We start from the raw sequence: 19,334 nt of genomic DNA, 5'->3' as shown, positions 1-19,334 counted from the left end.
CTGGCACACACTGGTTGGGTGACCCTGCACAAGTCATTTAACCTCTTAGTACTCTAGAGCAGGGAGAGGACACCTTTGGCCTGGAGGCCACGCGTGGCCCTCTAGGTCCTCAAGTGCAGCCCTTCAATTGAATCCAAACTTCCCAGAACAAATCCCCTTAATAAAAGGATTTGTTGGGGCAGCACCAGCCCTGGATTCAGGAGGACCTGAGTTCAAATTTGACCTCAAGAAACATAACACTAGCTATGTGACCCTGGGCATGTCACTTAACCCCATTGCCTAACCAAAAACCAAAAACAACAAAGGATTTGTTCTGTAAAACTTGGACTCAGTCAAAAGGCCGAACCCAAGGATTTAGAAGTTCCCCATCCCCGCTGTAGACAATTGTCTGAGATTATAAGTTGCAGAGAAAGTGTGGGCCACTGTCTAGATTTTAAAAAAATAAAAACATGGCATATTCACATATACAGCATCTACTCTCCAAGTTGGAATGTATCCATAACAATTTAGCACTTCAAAGAGTGCCAAGGCAAAACCTCTTCTTTCAGTTTGCAAGAAACATTGGGTTTCAGAGTTTTTCCATCACAGGACAGGGTAGTCTAGGGGGGATGGCGCTGTTATGGGAGCCAACACTCCTGGGATCAGAACATCCCTTGCATGACCCTGGGAAAGTGCTCCACAGAAGCTTAATTAATTCACAGCACAGCACTAACCGGGAATTTGTTGCTGTTGTTGAGTCATTTCAGTCATGTCTGACCCTCCATGACCCCATTTTAGGGTTTTCTTGGAAAGATACTAGAGTGGTTTGCCATTTCTTTCTCCTGCTTATTTTACACATGAGGAAACTGAGGCAAACAGGGTGAAGTGACTTGCCCAGGGTCACTTTGAAGACTTTTCCCAGTCTCCCCTCTACCCTTACCCCCAGCCTATCACCGCTAGTGCCTTTCCTATGAGATTTTGTTGTTGTTGTTCTTCAGTCATTTTATTTATGTCTGACTCTTCATGATCCCATTTGGGGTTTTCTTGGCAAAGATGCTGGAGGGGTTTGTCATTTCCTTCTCCAGTTCATTTTGCAGATGAGGAAGCTGAGGCAAACAGGGTCTGAGGTCAGTCTAAGATCAAATTTGAATTCAGGTCTTTCTGACTCTGGGTCTGGCACTCTATCCACTGTACCACCTAGGAATTTGCCATCTAATAAATAACAAAGTAATCAGAGTCCTGGCTGATACAAAATGGAAGGGGGAAGGGGAAAGATTAGTCAATCACCAAACAAGTATTTATTAAGAGCCAATCGTGTGCCAAGCACTAGACTGGGGTAATTTCATCCCAACATCATGGTCACCTCAGTCTGGGTTTCTGCTAACTCACCCTTTGCTCCTGTCTCTGCCCTTGATTAACTTTTGACAAGACATGTTAATCCATCAGAAAGGATTTATTAAGTGCTACTATGTACCAGGCACTGTGCTAAACACTGATGATACAAAAACCTGATTCCTGCCCTCAAGGAGCTCACATGCAAAAAATTGTACATGCAAGATATAAGCAATATAAATAGAAGATAATCTCTTAAGGCAACTAGATGGTCCAGTGGATAGAGTGCCAGGCCTGGAGTCAGGAGGACCTGAGTTCAAATCCAGCCTCAGACACTTACTAGCTGTGTCACCCTGGGCAAGTCACTTCACCCAGTTTTTCCAAGTATAAAATGAGCTGGAGAAGGAAATGGCAAACCACTCCAGTATCCTTGCCAAAGAAACTCCAAATGGGGTCACAAAGAGTCAGACATGACTGAAAAACAACAACAAAAATCCCATAGGGAAAGCAGTAGCAATGGCGTGCTTGGGGATAGAGGTGGAGTGAAAATTGGGAAAGACCTCTTGCAAAAGGTGATATTTGAGCAGATTCTTCAAAGAAGCCAGGAGGCAGAATATTCCAGGCACCAGGGATAGCCAGTCAAAATGCATGGAGTCAGGAGATGAAGTATCTTCTATAAGGAACATCAAGGAGATCAGTGTGAATTGAAGCTAGTGTCCATTGTATACACAAGGGAGTAAAGTGTGAGAAAACTAGAATGACAGTAAGGGACCTGGTTGTAAATGGCTTTAAATGTCACATAGGATTTTACATTTGCTCCTGAAGAAATAGGGGGAACCACTGGAGGGGCGTGTCTGTGTGTGTGTGTGTGCGTGTGTGTGTGTGTGTGTGTGTGCTAAAGCTCATAACTAAGCATTAAGAAAATCACTTAATTATAATTTTAGTTGTCCTATATTAAAAGGGGGTGAGGGTATGGAAAATAATCTCTGCCCCCTCCCTTAACCATGGATTAATGAATAAGGTTGACTGGGGAGATAACATTGATATACACAAGTCATTTGAGAAAAATAACATTTCATAAATGTGTGAAGTAGTTGCAGTTCTCAGAAGCGACCATAGAAAATCAAGATTTGCTTTGTACAGTAAATTAATTCCCATGTTGAATTATTTGGACCATCAGATTCTTAGCAGTGAAATCAATTTTGCATGGCTGTGGAAAATGCAAAGATGAAATTGAACACACTGATTTTTCTGCATATGATTTCAGACTGCTGAAATTGGAATGACAGAGAACGTTGGAGACAGTGGTCTGAGATTTGAGATCTGGTTCCGAAGGAGGCGGAAATCCCAGGATACATACATCCTTCAAGCAAGTTCAGCAGAAGTGAAAATTGCTTGGACAAATATCATAGGGAAAATCCTTTGGAGACAAGCTCTGAGGAACAGAGGTATAGAACATGAGGAAGTTACAAAGCAATAGCAGTAGTTCTTGCTGGAGAGGGCTCATTCAAATTTCATTTTATATGATAGTTTAATATGATAGAGACACAAGACAGGTCATATTACATCTTGAGCATAAAGAATTCAGCCATGTGAGTCAGAGCAACTATTCTCTGGAGCTATGGAGAATTAGCTACCTGAAAGCTATAAATACTTTACACCTAGAGGGGAGTTTTTTAATAGGTGGTTGGGAGAAAGTCCACTTTAATGAAACTGACCTCTCCATAGCTGCCCCCTACTCTTGCCTGTTCAAATGGCCTTTTCCCAGAATTCATTTCCATTTGATTTTCGGGATCTGCCGGGCTAGAAGCTGCTGCTTTCTCTACCCCCATGCTCTTCCTTCCCATTAGCTAGGTGACTCCATTCACATGCTCCCCTGCTGCCAGGACCCCAGAGAGCCACAATGGAATTAGTTCCTACAGCTATAAAAACTGAGCCAAAGACAGAGAGCTCCCTCGGTTATCCACATCCTTCTTGTTGCCGCAGGGCTGTTTTCTTGTTTCGTCTATCTTCGGCTCCTACAAATCTCTCAGATCATGACAATAGTTTTTCGTTTTCGACGGCCTGCCTTATTCAACTTTGCACTTTAGTCCTCCTCTCTCCTGTTTGTCAGTTCAGTCTCTCTATTGACAGATGCCCTGAAACAGTAAATATTCCCTAGTAAATTGTCAATTAAGATCCACTTAAAGAGCATTGGATTTGGAGTCAAAGGACCTGGCATTGAATCTTGGCTCGGCTTTTTGCAATCTGCGCATCATTGGGCAAGTCACATGACCTTTCTAGGAACAATGTCCTTTGAGAAAAGAGGGAATGGGCAAGATGACTCCTAACATTCCTTCCAGTTGAAAATCTACAATTCTGTGAAGTTTCTCTCTCAAATATCACACACGTTTCTATTTTAGAACTCAGGATGCAAGAAATGGTATCTATGGGAATAGGCAACAAGCCATTCATGGACATCAAACCCAGCGACGCAGCCATAAGTGACCGGGCAATAGATTACATCATGAAGGGAACAGGTGCCACTTATTACTTTGCTCTTCCTTCTTTCTTCTACTGGAGAAACTTGACTTTAAAGATAAAACACCAGACTTGGAGCTTTGGTGGCTTAGGGTCAAGGATTTTATGTATAACAATCACAGTCTCACGAACAGTAAGGTCTCATAACCAATGAATGATCCCCTCATTGAAAATGTAGGAGAAGCAAAATAATGAATTTTCTAATATGTGGTAGTTGTATTTCCAGACTAATATAATGCAAAGTTTGCATCCCACTTGAGCACTCGTTTACTTAAGAGGCAATAGAGAGTTATTAAAAATTTACTGAAAGATTTTGACATGATATAAGGTGGGAAACTTCATAATTATTGCAGCTATCTCAAAGTGAAGAGTGGGCTGCCTTGGCGGGGAACAGGCTTGTTCTCACTTACGGTGTTCAGGTCCAAGGTGAAAACCACTTATTGGTTATGTCATAGAGGAGTTTCCTAATCAATATCAAGTTGTATTTCTCTGAGCTTCTTCCAGCTTTGAGGTTCTGAGTTTTGAAGAAGAGGGTATTATGAGTGGAGCTATGCCCTATGAAGGTTAACCTGAGGCTGGCCATGATGGTGCATGGATGTAATCCCTACTGCCACAGAGCTCAGGTTTTCTGAGCTGTAGTACTCAAATCAGGTGTCCACCTTAAGACCAGAACTAATACAATGAGCCCCCTAGAGTAGGAGAATATCAGGCTACCAAAAGGAGATGAACTGGCCCAGATTGGAAACAAAGCAGATCAAAGCTGCTTTGCAAGCAGTAACTGGAGTGGCCTCTGTACTTCTAGCCTAGGGCAAGATAGAAGACTTAGTCTGAAAAAGGGAAGCTAAGGGAAGGAAGGGAAGGGAAAGGAAGGGAAGAGAAAGGAAAGCAAGAGAAGGAAAGGGAAGAGAAGGGAAGGGAAGAGAAGGGAAGTGAAGAGATGCAATAAGATTAATCCATCAGTGGCTTGGATGAGAACAGAGAAAAGAGGCAAGACTAACATTTCCTTTTATTCTTTTGTCTCTAGAGTCAAGATCTAGGGCATCTATAGCTGTATCTTCATTTGATCACTCAACACCCTTCAAAAGGCCCCACTCTACCATCTCCAACAGCAGCACCTCTTCCTCAAGCAGCCAGTCCTCGTCTTCAATTTTGGGGTCACTAAACCTGCATGTTTATTCTAGTCCATCTTATTCAGGTCTGCTAAGCCCTCCCTTCTATCATTGGACTTATGACATTAAAACTTGTATAGAAGAAGATGAGCTAGAACAGGAAATAGGAAGCCAGCCATCAATGAGTAAGTGGATTTGTACATGGTACTAAAGAATGTTAAAATTACGTGAGGTGGGGGGAGGGGCGTACAATAGTGGGGGTGGGGTGAAGTTTACTGATAAGGCTGGTTCAGGTGCTCAGATTCACTGAGTTAGAGGGAGATATCTCGACTGCCTAGGCCACTGAGTTTGGATATGTCTTAAGGTGTTTCTGATTACTGCAAATGTTGCTGTGAAATTCTCAAAGTTAACTCACTTTAACTTAAAAATATAAATATATACCACAGAGTAGTTACAAGAGGGGGAAAAATCAACGAACAGAGAGCCCAACTCTTCACTTTAAAAGTGATTTTTAGGGGCAGCTGGGTGGTGCAGTGATGTGAAGTCAGGAAGACCTGACTTCAAATTCTGCCTCAGACACTTGACACTTACTAGCTGTGTGACCCTGGGCAAGTCACTTAACCCCAATTGCCTCACCAAAAAGCAAAAAAATATTAAAAAGATAAAAACAAGTGATTTTTAAAGTAGTTATCAAACATAAAGATCCAAGGAAAACTAAAAAGTTGGCAGTTATTACAACAGCTCCAAGTAAAAGTTAGCAGTTATTACAGTTTCTCCTAGTCACCAGCAGGGATTACATGAATTGATGAAGATGAAAAGGAATTAATATGCAGAGAATGTTGTAATTTAGGCTTTCCAATATCAAAAGAAATTAGACTTGAAGCACAAGAGGTTGGGGCACTTATGTTCTATAAATTAATAAACTGATTAATGTTTGATTAAACTGCATTATTATTATTCCTTCTGGTCTGTAGTTACCGAGAGTTCTGAGTCATCACAGTGCACCTCTGGTGAGAGCATCAGTGGCGTTAGCAGCTCAGCCCACCCTGGGCTGTCTCAGCTTCTTCCAGACACATTTTCAGATGAAAGTGCTTCAAATCCTGGCTCCAAACCCCCCTCCCAGTGCACATCACCAGCTCTCCCTGGGAAGAATTCCAGGTTGAAAAATGATAGTAATCAGTATATTACAACAGTAAGTATTTGTCTTTTAATAAATTCATGCTATATCCATGTTATCTATTGACTTTGAATTCACCTGGCTTCAATTCAGCAAGCATTTAATGAAGACATGCTATGTGTGAGCCACTATGATAGGTGCTGAGGATTCAAAGACAGAAGGAAAAACAGTCCTTCCATTCTCCCTTCCCTCAAGAGACTTTCATTCTATTGAGGGATACAATATGTAAATTCAAAATAATCTGGAGGGAGGAGGAGGAAGAGGAGGAGAGAGAGAGGGACAGGGAGAGGGGGAGAGAGAGAGAGAGAGAGAGAGAGAGAGAGAGAGAGAGAGAGAGAGAGAGAGAGAGAGAGGAATCAGAAAAGACTTCCTGTAGAAGGTAGCACATGGACTGAATTTTGATAGAACGTAGAAATGCTAAAAAGTAAAGATGAGGAAGGACTGCAGTACAGGTAAAGGGGACAGCCCATGCAAAGGCAAAGAGGCAATTAGGGAAACAAAAAGTTGATAGACTATAGAGTACATGAAGGGGAGTTCAGAACCAGCCTAATCCATGTGACCTTCAATGGTGGAGCTACTCATGAGCTCATATTCCATTGGTGAAACATACTTCTAGCACTGAAATTGAGTGAGGAAGAGTTCTCTTTTAGGTAGCAAGGCAGCAAAGCAGGTCCCATCCCTAACATCCATGTGGGGCACCAGGGACGTAGATAGGAAATGCAAATTTTATGGCATAGTTTTAATTCTAAAACAACTCTAAATGGCCTCCCATTATAAAACCTCCCAATGAACATTCATTCCCTTAATTAAATATGTTGAAAGTGCTAGACTCTGGGAGAGTTACAAAGATAAATAGGACTTAGACCCCTATACTTATGAAGTTAGTAGGTATTGTAATCTCACTAGTCTCTGTGGACAGTTTTAGGACTGCCCATTCCACTTTTGGACAGTTCTACTAAGGAAGAAATTAGCTAGCAGAGCAGTGTAGTTCATTGAGCCCCACTGCGTACAAGACTTTTTGCTTTTCTTATAAGATTTGCACCAATAGGAGGGCAATGGGAGTTAATGGTGGTCTTGACATGACTCTGGCCAGCCCTCTGCTTGTCAATCAACAGAAACTGAAGAGCCTGTCTACTTAGCATAACATTCATTTTTGTGGGAACCACCATGATAGAGAACCCAAAGTAACACCTATTGGTCCTGATAGGAGAGCTTTAAACAAAGTACAATTTCAAACTGGTCATAAAACCAATACTCCAACTTGGATCCGTGCCTTAAAGGCACTGATGAAATTGTGGTTTAAGTGAGGCAGCTTGCAAACCAAACCCATTAGACAATCCCATGGTATTTACAGTCCATGTAGCTGGTGCCTTTTTCTTAGTAGTCCTTCCCAATTCAGAAAGTCTAGGTGGATAAGAAGGCCCTGCCATTACCTTGTTGAATAAAAGAAGACAATGACCAAGAATTCTGCTTAGCCAGACTCTCTTCAACAACTGAATTCCACTGAGATGCTATAAGAGTCTATGACTGTCCATCTAGCCATTCCAAAGAAAATTCTAGTCACTAGTATTAGTAATCATTAGGGAATTAATACAAATATACATTAAGAGAAAACATCATTTCAACTCAACTCAATAAGCATTTTTGAGCACTTATTATATGCTATGTATTAGTCACTATCTAGGCCCTGAGAATACACAAATAAAAATAAAACAATCCTTGTTCTCAAGAAGTCTCCCGGGGGGAAACACATACATAGCTAAGTCCATACAAAAGAATTTCAGAAGAAATTTCATAAAGGGCCTTCCAGGTCAATAACTGAACCTGGTAATTGTCTACTTACAAACTATATTAAGCACTTAAGGGCAATACAAGAGAAACAATAGAACCTTTTATAATAAGAGGCCATTTAGAGTTGTTTTAGGAGAATTAAAACTATGCCATAAAATTTGCATTTCCTATCTACGTCCCTGGTGCCCCACATGGATGTTAGGGATGGGACCTGTTTTGCTGCCTTGCTACCTAAAAGAGAACTCTTCCTCACTCAATTTCAGTGCTAGAAGTATGTTTCACCAATGGAATATAAGCTCATGAGTAGCTCCACCATTGAAGGTCACATGGATTAGACTCGGACATCGTTAGAGCTTGAGGGTACTTCAGACATCATTTGGTCCAACCCCCTTATTTTACAAATGAGGAAAGTTGAGTCCCAGGAAAGTTAAAGTACTTGTCAATGATCACCTAGTAAAGGGAGGGCAGGGAGTAGAATCTGGGTCTCTTAGGTCCCACTATATGACTCTGACCTTTATACCACCATCCTTCCTTGTTAAGGGTGATAACACTGGTTTGGGAAAGGAGACTTAGTCTCATCTTGGAGGATTTAAAAAGATAAGATGACTTTTGAGCTAACTGGGACAACCAGACTTAGATGAAACAATGTCACATTGCCAAGAATTAAGAATTAAAATTGATCATGGAAAAAGGGGGATAAAAATATGAAACTGAAAAGTCAAGGCAATGAACTAAAGATGAATCACCTTTTTTTTTCAAAGAAAAGTTAATCTTACACTCATTGTACAAAAATTTGTTCTGTCTTTAAATACAAAGTTCCAGAATGTCATCAAACCTCCCTAATGTTAATTTAAGAATTAAAGATTTAAATTTTAAAGTTAAAGATTTTAAAAATCTGTTTGTTCTCTTCTGAGGGAGGAGAAAGTAGCTTCTACAGTCCTGACAGATGGGAGATCAAGAGATAGTTCATGGACTAGCGCTGTTGGTCCTTTAGCCAACTACATACTTCATACTACAATGAATCTGTGATCTCTTCAGGGTGTTACTCCCTCCATTGGTACAGATCACAACCCTTCCACTCCTCATTTAATATTTGTTTTCCCTAAATCCCCTTTAGTAGATCTCCGGGATGTATTAAGAACCACTAACACAGTTAAATAGTTAGGCAGTGAAGAATTGAGGATATTAAAACTAAACTCAACAGCTTAGATGAGGACGGATGCTCATAGAAAAGATAATTAGCAAATAAACAATCCATTCATTCACCAAGATTTTGTTAATTACCATTTCTAGGTAGTAGTTGCTGTGAGGAATATAAAAGAAGTAACAGATTTGGCCCTTCAAGTGGAACTTATGGTGTAATTAGGCTAAAAAGAAAAGCATTAGCAATCACAACAGGACATAAAAGACTTTAAGATGATCTAAGACAAACAATGTACAAGGGCTTAGAAATGCAAAGTAAGACATTGATCAGAGTATCAGTCAATTAATCAACAATCATTTCACATGGCCAACCATGATCCAGTCCCTGCATTAGGCACTGGGGATACAAACACAAAAAAAAAATAAAATAAAATAAATAATAATTAAAAAAAATCCCTGTTCTCCAGGAAGTTACCTTCTATGGGAGAGAAAATATGTAAATTTGGAGAGAATAAATGTAAAATAAGTACAAAGTAGTTAAATATAGAGTACTTTAGGGAAGGAGGCCCCTAGAATTGGATCAAGTGCAAAACAGTCTGAAGTATAGAGGCTGAAAAGAAGAAAGACATCTTACGAGGAAAGAAAAGCAAAAATGAAAGCAGAGGTGGATAAAAATGCAAAGATGGCCGCAGAGAAAGTCTGGCTGGAGACATGGGGCTATAATGAGAGCCAATGAGAGAAGAGGATGAGTAGCCATGGTGAGGCTGGGAGAAGAAAACATGTAGTGACTTTCGAAGGTTAATTCAGGCTTCAGAGCCTTTTCTGAGAATGTTACCAAGGATGCTGGCTCAGTTACCATCCTCTCTAACTCATAATGCATACCTCTTTTTCCATAGTCATGTCCCTCCCAAGATCTAGTAAGAAAGTGGCAGGGGGAATGAATTAACCTACAAGTCAGTCAGCCAGCAAACCAGCATTTATTAAGCACTTACTATGTGTCAGGCACAGAGTAAATATTCCTATATTTTTATATCCAGCCATATTTTAGCGGTCCTCTGAGTCAAGAGGATGGGCAATAGCTCTTGGAACAGTCAGTTGGTTCAGGGGAAGTTGTATACCCAAAATTGTCTAGGATAAGCAATGACATTGGTTTTAATTAGTTGATTTCCCTCCCTTTTTTGTCAGAACAAAACCTCTCATGTATTAGGCTTCTCAACAGTGGTTTGACTGGCAGGCAGACATTCAGTAAGTAACTGGTTTTTTCAGCTCAACACTGGGAAGAGGGATGCTCTGAGCTGCCACATCTGTGTCAAAGTTAACAATCAATTAAATTGGAGCATGCAGACATTTCTCCAGGCTGATTTGCATGTCTAACCATATTAAAAGAGCACCGGAAGCTTAATTGCGTTGCCTGATATTAACAATGCTTCCTTCCTAAGGGGGGGTTCTGCCAGAAAGGTAATGTAACCCTCCTCTCTGCTGCTTCTCCTTCCCTGAATTTTCCCCTCCATGTATCATGTGTCCAGCCACTTCTTATCTTAGGGATGGATTGCGCTGTTAACAGAAAGGTGACTTTTGCAGCAGCCAAACTCTACCCACTAGGAGTGTGGACAATATTTTCACTTAGGAAACGCAATAAAATATGGCAGTTCTAATCCCATCCCATTTATCATCAGCTTTACAAACTGCCTAAGACCAGGATGAATGACCAGAGAACCTGGCATAGGTTAACCCAACACCAGAAGCTTAAAAATAAAAACAAAAATACCACACCTCTTGACTTATTTTGAGAATAAGTCAATAGCGTGCCTCGACAAGCTTTCTTTTACCTGTCTGCCAACACTTGTGACATAGTAGGTACATAAGGAAGGTCTGAGGGAAAGAAATGACCGTTAAGTAATTTGCCTGGGATTAAGAGATTACTAGGAATTAAAGAATAGGGTAATCGTCTCTGTTCTATTCACCTACCTACTGCTTTCTTTCCCCCTTTCCATTTTACCTATTCTTTCCTGTATTCCCTTTTCCCTTCTCCTCCCTTCCCCTGTCCACCTACCTAGACCACCCAGCCTTTTCAAGTAATGAGTTCTCAGTAACTGTTAAAGTACACAGTTCTCACAATAGATGCTCAAATACTGGACAGAGAAGGCTGATAGGGAGGGATTGCTTTGATAGGAAGGGACAGCCCAGTCTGCTAGTCCATTTAGGGATCCCATAGGAACATCCTGCATTCTGTTTCCTCTAGTCATCTGATCCCAGGATATGGGAAGAGTTCAACTGAGGAAGATTTATAGTGGACAGTGCTGCCCACAAGTGAATCAAAAGCAAGACCCCACAAACAATATACTTTGGAATTTTGAAAAAGATTCAAACCAAGAGAGCATCAAAGCAGAATTCTCAGCCCCAGCTGGAAGCTTATTCCCAACTCGACTCCCTGAGGCATTCTTATGCATCTTCATCCATGAGGAATCTCTAAGCTTTGCTGGCTGTCACAGCCTTCAGCTTGAGCCAGGGAATGCCTCAGTTTTTAAATAACATTTTCAGAGGGCAGTTAGGTGGTGCAGTGGACAGAGCACCAGCACTGGACTCAGGAGGCTCTGAGTTCAAATCCATCCTCAGATAGTCACTAGCTTTGTGACCCTGGGCAAGTCACTCAAACCTGATTGCCTAAAAAAAAAATATTTTCAGGACATATCTGTATGCTAAGAGTTAGGATGACCTAGTAGCTAGAGAGCTAGAAATCAGTCTGACCTGAGTACTACTCTGGTACCTATTATGTGACCCAGTTTAACCTCAAGCAACCTTTCAAGGTTGTAAATTACAAAACAGGTGCTGAACTGCATTGGGAGAGAGAATTTCCTCAGCTAATTCTTTATACCAATGAAATTACAGATCTGGCCTCCCCAGAAATATCTTTGTGGTACAATGAATTAATGGCCTACCTTGTTCTTGGGCTGGGGTGCGCTCCCACTTAAAGAAAAGAGGACCCTCTGCCTCCAGAAGGTCTCTGACGGTTGAATCCCTGGCCGGTCCATATCCCTAGTTTCATACACACTGCTTTTCTTTACGTTCCGGTGACATGACACCCTCAAAGCACCATCCCAGTATACCTGATATGCCACCCATTGGGGTCATCATAGTCTCTTATTAAAATTAATTTCTTCCAACATAAAAAAATGTTTCCTATATTTTTACATCCAACCACATGAAAGAGCTAGCTTAACCTGCTGGTGCACGCCTGGCTAGATGCTGGGAATATATGAAGTCTAGATGATATACAGTCTCTGCATTTGTGGAGCTTACACTCTGGTCATAGGATATAACACAAATAACCATAGGACAACATACTACCTGAGAAACTCAGGTGAGAAGTGGAAGTCAAATGTGATATATCTCTGTGATAATTGAAGGAGAAAATATCATTATCAAGAAATTAGCTCCAAGAAAGGAAAGGGAGATTTGTAAGATTTAGAACTTGAAGACACTATTGGAAGTGATCTCCAAATGTCTCGTTTTGCAGATGAGGAGACCAAGGCCCAGAAAGGTAATGTGATGTGCCCAGACTCACACAGGTTTTAAGTAGCAGAGCCTTTTGATTCTGAATCCCATGCTTTTTCCTAATATGCCATAATTACTACACCATATTTCCCCCCTCAATAGAAAAAGGGGCTGCTACCCTCCCAAAAAAAGTACAGTACAAGTAAGTTCCAATTAGTGTAAATAATGGATCTCATGAATGGTTGCATTATTCAAATTTGGATTGCCTATTTCCATCAAGATGGAACAACTACCAGATTTTATATATAACTCTAAATAATATGAATTCAAATAATGATACCTCTTCACTTTATTCATTATTCATTGTTCTCACTAATCAGGACCTGGGTATATCTGCAGGGATTGGCAGCCAGAGTGGCTTGCTTGTCTTAGCCAAGGTCTTCACCAGTGTTATGGTATGTAACCAAAAAAATTCATGAGAAGTTAGAGTGCGTAAACTGTTCTGATGTGGACCAGTCAGTGACAATAAACTTACTGTGTAAAAAAAAATCAGGCTTAACCAACACCCATTCAAAAAACATTTTATATTAAACAAAGACTCATTTCCCACTAATGGTACTATAAACGAGCAAAGCTTTGTCATAGATGCTTTCCCAGAATTAATTAAGAAATGTATTCACCTATATGTTTAGAAAAAAAAAATAAACTCAAGCCCAGTGAATGGAAACACTATAAAAGCAAATGGTTTCATTCATGTTAATGCTTCGGTTCATCCCACCTCTGACACTTAACATGTATCTGACATTGGGCAAGTGACTTCATTTCTATGGACATCAATTTCCTCATTTGTAGAAGGAGGGGTCTGGTTTTAGATGATCCCTGACATCCCTCCCCACTCTGAATCTAGGATCATAAGAGCAATGCGATCTAACCTCATGCCAGGTAAAATCAGATGAGGCTGCCACTGCTGCGCCTGCTGCTGCCAGCCTTGGGGTAACTCCAGGCTGATCTGTGACAATGTCCCTCAGGGAGGAACTTCCTGCAAATGTGCGTATTAATAGTTACCTTGTCATTCTAGGGTCAGCATCACAAACCTAGAAACCGCATCTTATGCAAGGACTATTTTGCCCACAGAAATTCCCCTTTGATGTTGGCATGTCACTTTATTCCTGGGACCCTGAGGCACGCCGACTTCACTGAGAGCCAATAAGGTTGTTATGGGTGAAGTTATACCCAGGGAAAAGGGCGGGGAACAACATAAAAACTCAAGAGTTCAGGGAAGGACCTCAGAAGTCAATTAATCTAGATAGGACCTGAAGAAGGAATCCTCTCTTCTACAAGTGGTCATTCAACCAATTCTTTAAGGCGCTTCAGTGATGGGGAAATCACTACCTCCTGGGGATATCCATTGCAATTCTGAGCAGCTCTCTTAAGGGATTTCTTTTACATTGGGCCAAAGTCATCCTCCCCATGGTATCCATTAGTCCTATTCGTACGTGTTAGGGCCAAGCTGAACAAGTTAGATTCATCTTCCACGTCTAAACCTCCAAATATTTGAAGATTTCGGCAGCAGAGTGGAGCAGAAATAAACGTTATCTCTCTAATAGAAGGACTTAGGTTCAAATCTCACCTCTGTCACTTTCTACTTGTGTAACTTTGGGAAGTGACTTCACTGGGCCTCAGTTTCCTCATCTGTAAAATGAGGGAGTTGGGCTAGATGATTTGTAAAGTCATTTCCAGATCTAGAGCTTTGATACCATAATCATGTTCTCCATGAGTTTTCTCTTCTCAAGGCTAATTATCTCCCATTGCTACAACTGATTCTTGTATAGCATTGTGTCCTTCCATTGTCCTGGTTGCCTTCCTCCAGATGTCCTCCAGCTGATCAGTACTCTTTCCAAGACATGACCCCTTAAAGTGAAAACACCATCCCAGGTGTGTGGTTGACTAGATTGTAAGATAATTTGTTGTTGTTCAGTTGTTTCAGTCACGTCTCATTCTTTGTAACCCCATTTGGGGTTTTCTTGGCAAAGATACTGGAATAGTTTACCATTTCCTTCTTCAGCTCATTTTACAGATAAGGAAACTGAAGCAAACAGGGTTAAGTGACTTGTCCAGGATCACACAGATGTCAAGTGTCTGAGGCCAGCTTTGAACTCAGGAGACTCTTCCTGACTCCAGACACAGCACTCTCTCTACTACACCACCTAGCTTCCCCTGGAGGATAATAACTTCCATCATTCTGAACCCTAGTCTCCTATTAGCCTAAGCTCACAGTTGCTTTTTTGTCTACATGTCACATTATTGACTTACATTGAGTTTCTAGTCCACTCAAACCTACAGGTTCTTTTCTTCTCAACTATTGTCTAGCCATATTTCCCAAATCCTATGCCTACTGGCTGCAAATGTAAAACTTTATATTCAACTTCATCATATTACCTTTGACCCATAGTTATGGCCTGTTGAAATCTCTTTGCATCTCAATTTTGTCATTCAATGAGTTAGCTGACTCTTCTACCTACCTTCATGTTAACTGTAAAGCTGATAAGGAAGCTGTCTTTATTGAAAGCATTGGTATCAAGTCAAGACACACAAAAAGTCAAGCTACTGGCCTACCATTTTGAAGTATCCATTTTTTTTTTCATCTTTTGAAAATTTGGTACATTTTGCCTCTCTCCAGTTTTCAGTTACCTCTTTTGTTTTCTATACTCTTTCTCGATATCACTGGTGACAACGGCTCAGCAGCTCTTTCCAAGTTCCCTGGGATAGAGTTGGTCCCAGGCTTTATAGAGTGGTAGGTCTTGAGATCCCATCTGCTTTCCAACAACCTAGGGTCCTCATCAGTCTGTGCCCTGTGTTCCCTTAGCTAACATTTCTATAGTGCTTTTTTTCAGTTTGCAAAGTGCTTCATATATATATTGTCTCATCTGATCCTTGGCAACAACCCTGGGAGGGAAGTTCTATTACTACCTTTATTTTGTAAAGAGAGAGGCTGAGACTGACAGAGGTTATGTGACTTGGTCAGGGCTACATAGCATGGAAAATGTCTGAGAAAGCATTTGAACACAGGTCTTCCTGACTCCAAGTCCAGCATTCTATTCACTGCACCACCTAGCTTCCTTATCTACCATGAATTCAAAATGGCACAATCACTACCTTCCAAACATTATTGTCATTTCTGTTTGGGCAGACATTCTTTGCTTATGGTTTAGAATCAGATCCAGAATAACATTTGCCTTCATTGTTTCTTCTATTAACAAGGCAAGGGGGTAGGAGGAATGGGATGAAGCAACTAATCCCCTTGACTGATTTAAGGACCTTACAATGATAAAGGAAGAGTTAATGAAAAACATTCACTCCTATTACTCTCTCTACTTCATTGACTGACTGCAATACTTCAGAAGATATGTAACTTTATCTGTGTGAATACTCTTTCTGCTAATGCAGGTTGCAGCCCCCAACCCCAACTCAAATGTTTTCATAGGTTGCTAAAAGGGGGAAAAACGTTATATCTTGATGGCCAGCCTTCTGGTGATGAACTTCTTTGTTGAACAATACAGTATCATCTGTCACCAGCCGGTCGTCAGTCACTCAGGTCTCTCAGGTCTTTCCATCTTGGTATGACCTGCTAGAGCTCGTGCTGCCTTGGAATGCTCTGAGAAGCCAGTGTCACCTCCATGCCCCAATAAGGCAACACAGGAGGACTGTAGTGAAAGATGTTTGGCACCAAATTCATTCGTGTACATTTGGGCATACGCGCAATCTATATAAAAAACATATATGTATCTACATGTGTATATTTGTAGCTATATCTGCATGTGCATGTAAACATATTATCACAATAACAGCTAACATTTACATAACACTTAAGGGTTGCAAAGCTCTTTATATATATTATTTCATTTGATCCTCAGCACAACCCTGGGAGTTAGGTGTTATCATGATCCCCATTTTAATGAGGAAACTGAGACAGAGAGAGATTGAGTGACTTGCCCTGGGTCACACAGCCAGTAAGTGTTTGAGACCAGATCTGAACCCAAGTCTTCCTGATTCCAGGTCCAGAACAGCTGGTTAGTATCTAAGGAAGGATTCAAACTCAGGTCTTCCTAACTCCAAGGCTAATACTCTATCCACTATGGCAGCTAGGTACTGCAAGGAGCTTCCCTTTTGCTTTATGTGGAATGATTAGGTACCAGGGCAGTAGATGGGGTATAAATATTAAATATTTCTCTGTTTGATCAGAGGGTCATTGGTTTTCAGAGCCGGAAGGGACCTTAATGAGCATCTCTTTGCCATATTTCAGGATAATGGATAGAAATAGCAATGCTTTTTTTTTTTTAGCAGATGCCACGTTACAAAGCCATTCATGCACTCCCATCACTTGCCAGCTAACATTAAGAAAAACCACCTCTTCATTAAGTACATAGACCTTTGCCTGTGCCATCTGACCAGCTTCCCCACATCTTCACACTCTTCTCAACTCTGTTCCCATTGAGTTTCCTTTACTTTTTACTTTGGGCTTTCTCTTTTATCCCTACCCACCTTTTTCCTGTGCCCCTGCCCTACTCTAAGACCATGGTTGAGAGAAGAAATTGGTAGGGAGAGGAAGAAGGGGGAGTGGTGTATGGTCCTAAAAATAGTGATACTGGGGAAAATGCACTCTGACTTCCAGGAAGGGGCTGCTGCAGGCTTGGGAGACATGGGTAAGGCATGTTTGCACTGCATGGTTGGTGGTCATTTTTCTTTGGCAGCATCATAATATGATGTAAAGACACTGCTCTTTTCTTGAGGCTTTCTCTCTGAGTGGCTTTGGATTCTTTTGTCAAAATGATTCAATGTTCTGTCTGTCGTCTAGAGGGAACAGGGAAGGGAGGAAAGAGGGTGAAGGGTGTGATCAATTACCAGTGTTTTTCTGCAATATTGAAGTCTCCAAAAGAGCAAATAACCATTATATTAACAACAGTCACTGTTTTTACAGCTGTGATTGATCTGAACTTGGTGACATTTGCCACGCAACAAACCATCTCAATACTCTTCTGATCCAGATATGGGAATGTACATCTCAAGAAGAAAACAAGGACTGCATGTCTGCTGTAACATGACATCAGGAAGAAAGGGATCAAGGCAGGGTGACATCTGATGGGCCAACAGTCCCCACATTACAAGGATCAGTAGGGCTGCTTATACCCAAGAAGTCTCCTTTGATGATGATCACTCCAACTTAGACCTATACATCATTTCAACATTCACTTTACCCCAGCTCGGCCACCATTTTGAACCTTTCTAATCCCTGAATTTGCTCCCACATGTCAGGGAGAAGGCTGAAGAGCCTTTAGACTCAATCCCACCTCAGACTGACCAAATATGGGCCTGCCACCCAAAGAAAGGCAACCAGCCCTTCAAGATGGAAGCAAAGGGACTTGAGTAGTGCTGACAAGTCACAAGGGAGACAGAAATATTTCTTTCTTGAAAAGACACAGCCTCTTCCTCTATTGTGAAGGACACATAAATTCAGCCTTCAGGATCGCGTGGGACAAAGGTACTATAAACACCAAAATCACAACTTGGTCCCAGCTGGTGATGCTTTTGTCCCTACACCACCCATTTACTTGCCCTTCTGCATCTTTCAAATAATGATGGACTTAGGTTTTGGTAACAAACTTTTTAATATCAATTTTAAAATGTTTTGTTAGTAGTGTACCTAACCTGCAAAACCAAAACATGGGCTAAATTCTGACTGAAGGAGCGGGTACCTGAAGTGTGCTTCCCATTGAGTTAAGGGAGCAGAGATTGGCCCTAAATATGTATTTTTGAGCACATGTCTGTGTGGGTGTTAAGAACTTTAAATCTTTTCTTTCTTTTCTAACAAGCTTTCCGTAAATAGCTTAGGAGGTATATTAGAAGTTACAGTCAACTCCTGATTATCCACACCATGGAAGGGAAGCCAAGTGGTGCAAGTGTTTGAATGCCACTGAAACTCCACAAAACCAGGCCAACATCATAACTCCACTTGCCTTGGCCAGTTTTCCTGCTAAGCCAAACTAACAGTGCCATGCTCCCAACAACACATGTTTGGAGAATCTCAAGTTGACTCTACTTGGTATTGTGCAATCCTGTCAAGGTAGGCAACCCTAAGGAGTGCACTAACCTCTGAACAAAAACGAAAAAGGTAGAAATAGCCGGAAGCTTTTGTAAATAGTATTTTGGGGCCTCACTTTTAAATTCCCGTAACTAGGACAAGGTCTTGTCTTTTTAAAAGTAGTAGCATCTTCTGCAAGCGTCCACAGAGACAATGTGTATAGATAGAAATGTATGGACCGTTTTAGAAAATGAGAATGATTTTAGTAATGGTTTTTTAAAAGTATTTTCAACCACCTTTTCGGAGATCAAATATGAAAACATTTCATTACCTGTCAGCTGTTGATAACAGTTTACTTTTGTTACTTTGTTTCAATACAGGCTTGTTTAATACTTAAAAGAAATAAACGGAACATTTTTCTACCATGTCACATTTCTTCACTGGTGCAAATGGAAATGACTTTTACTGGGCACCTAGGTGTATTAAAGAGTGAGCATGCTTTCTAGTTTCATTTCTACTCATGAATTTATTGCACTTGACTTGTATTTTTCCCACAGAAAGAAGTTTAGCAAAATGAATCTGTGAACTTGAAAGAAACCAAGGTATGGAGCCCAAGCATTAGGATGACTGAAGGATGACCTCCACTGGGCCATATCCTCTTCACATTCTCTGACTCTGGTTGAGATAATCTACATATGACCTGAGGGCC

General features: G+C 41.0%; 1 protein-coding gene across 2 annotated transcripts in view; it reads left to right on the top strand.

The window, feature by feature from the left end:
* The window catches only part of PLEKHG4B (pleckstrin homology and RhoGEF domain containing G4B), a 192,847-nt gene extending 173,782 nt beyond the window's left edge, over positions 1 to 19,065 (top strand). For both annotated transcript variants that reach the window (XM_027869104.1, XM_027869103.1), the window contains exons 19-24: positions 2,579 to 2,759; positions 3,714 to 3,830; positions 4,856 to 5,125; positions 5,915 to 6,132; positions 10,237 to 10,296; positions 17,525 to 19,065. In XM_027869104.1, coding sequence (XP_027724905.1) covers positions 2,579 to 2,759; positions 3,714 to 3,830; positions 4,856 to 5,125; positions 5,915 to 6,132; positions 10,237 to 10,278 — 828 coding nt within the window. In that variant the 3' untranslated portion in view covers positions 10,279 to 10,296; positions 17,525 to 19,065. The remainder of the gene's footprint in view (positions 1 to 2,578; positions 2,760 to 3,713; positions 3,831 to 4,855; positions 5,126 to 5,914; positions 6,133 to 10,236; positions 10,297 to 17,524) is intronic.
* The last annotated feature ends 269 nt before the right edge of the window (positions 19,066 to 19,334 follow it).

The sequence above is a fragment of the Vombatus ursinus genome, unplaced genomic scaffold (assembly GCF_900497805.2).
Source record: "Vombatus ursinus unplaced genomic scaffold, bare-nosed wombat genome assembly UNPS02014791.1, whole genome shotgun sequence".
Lineage (NCBI taxonomy): Eukaryota > Metazoa > Chordata > Mammalia > Diprotodontia > Vombatidae > Vombatus > Vombatus ursinus.
This window is presented reverse-complemented; position numbering and strand designations above follow the sequence as displayed.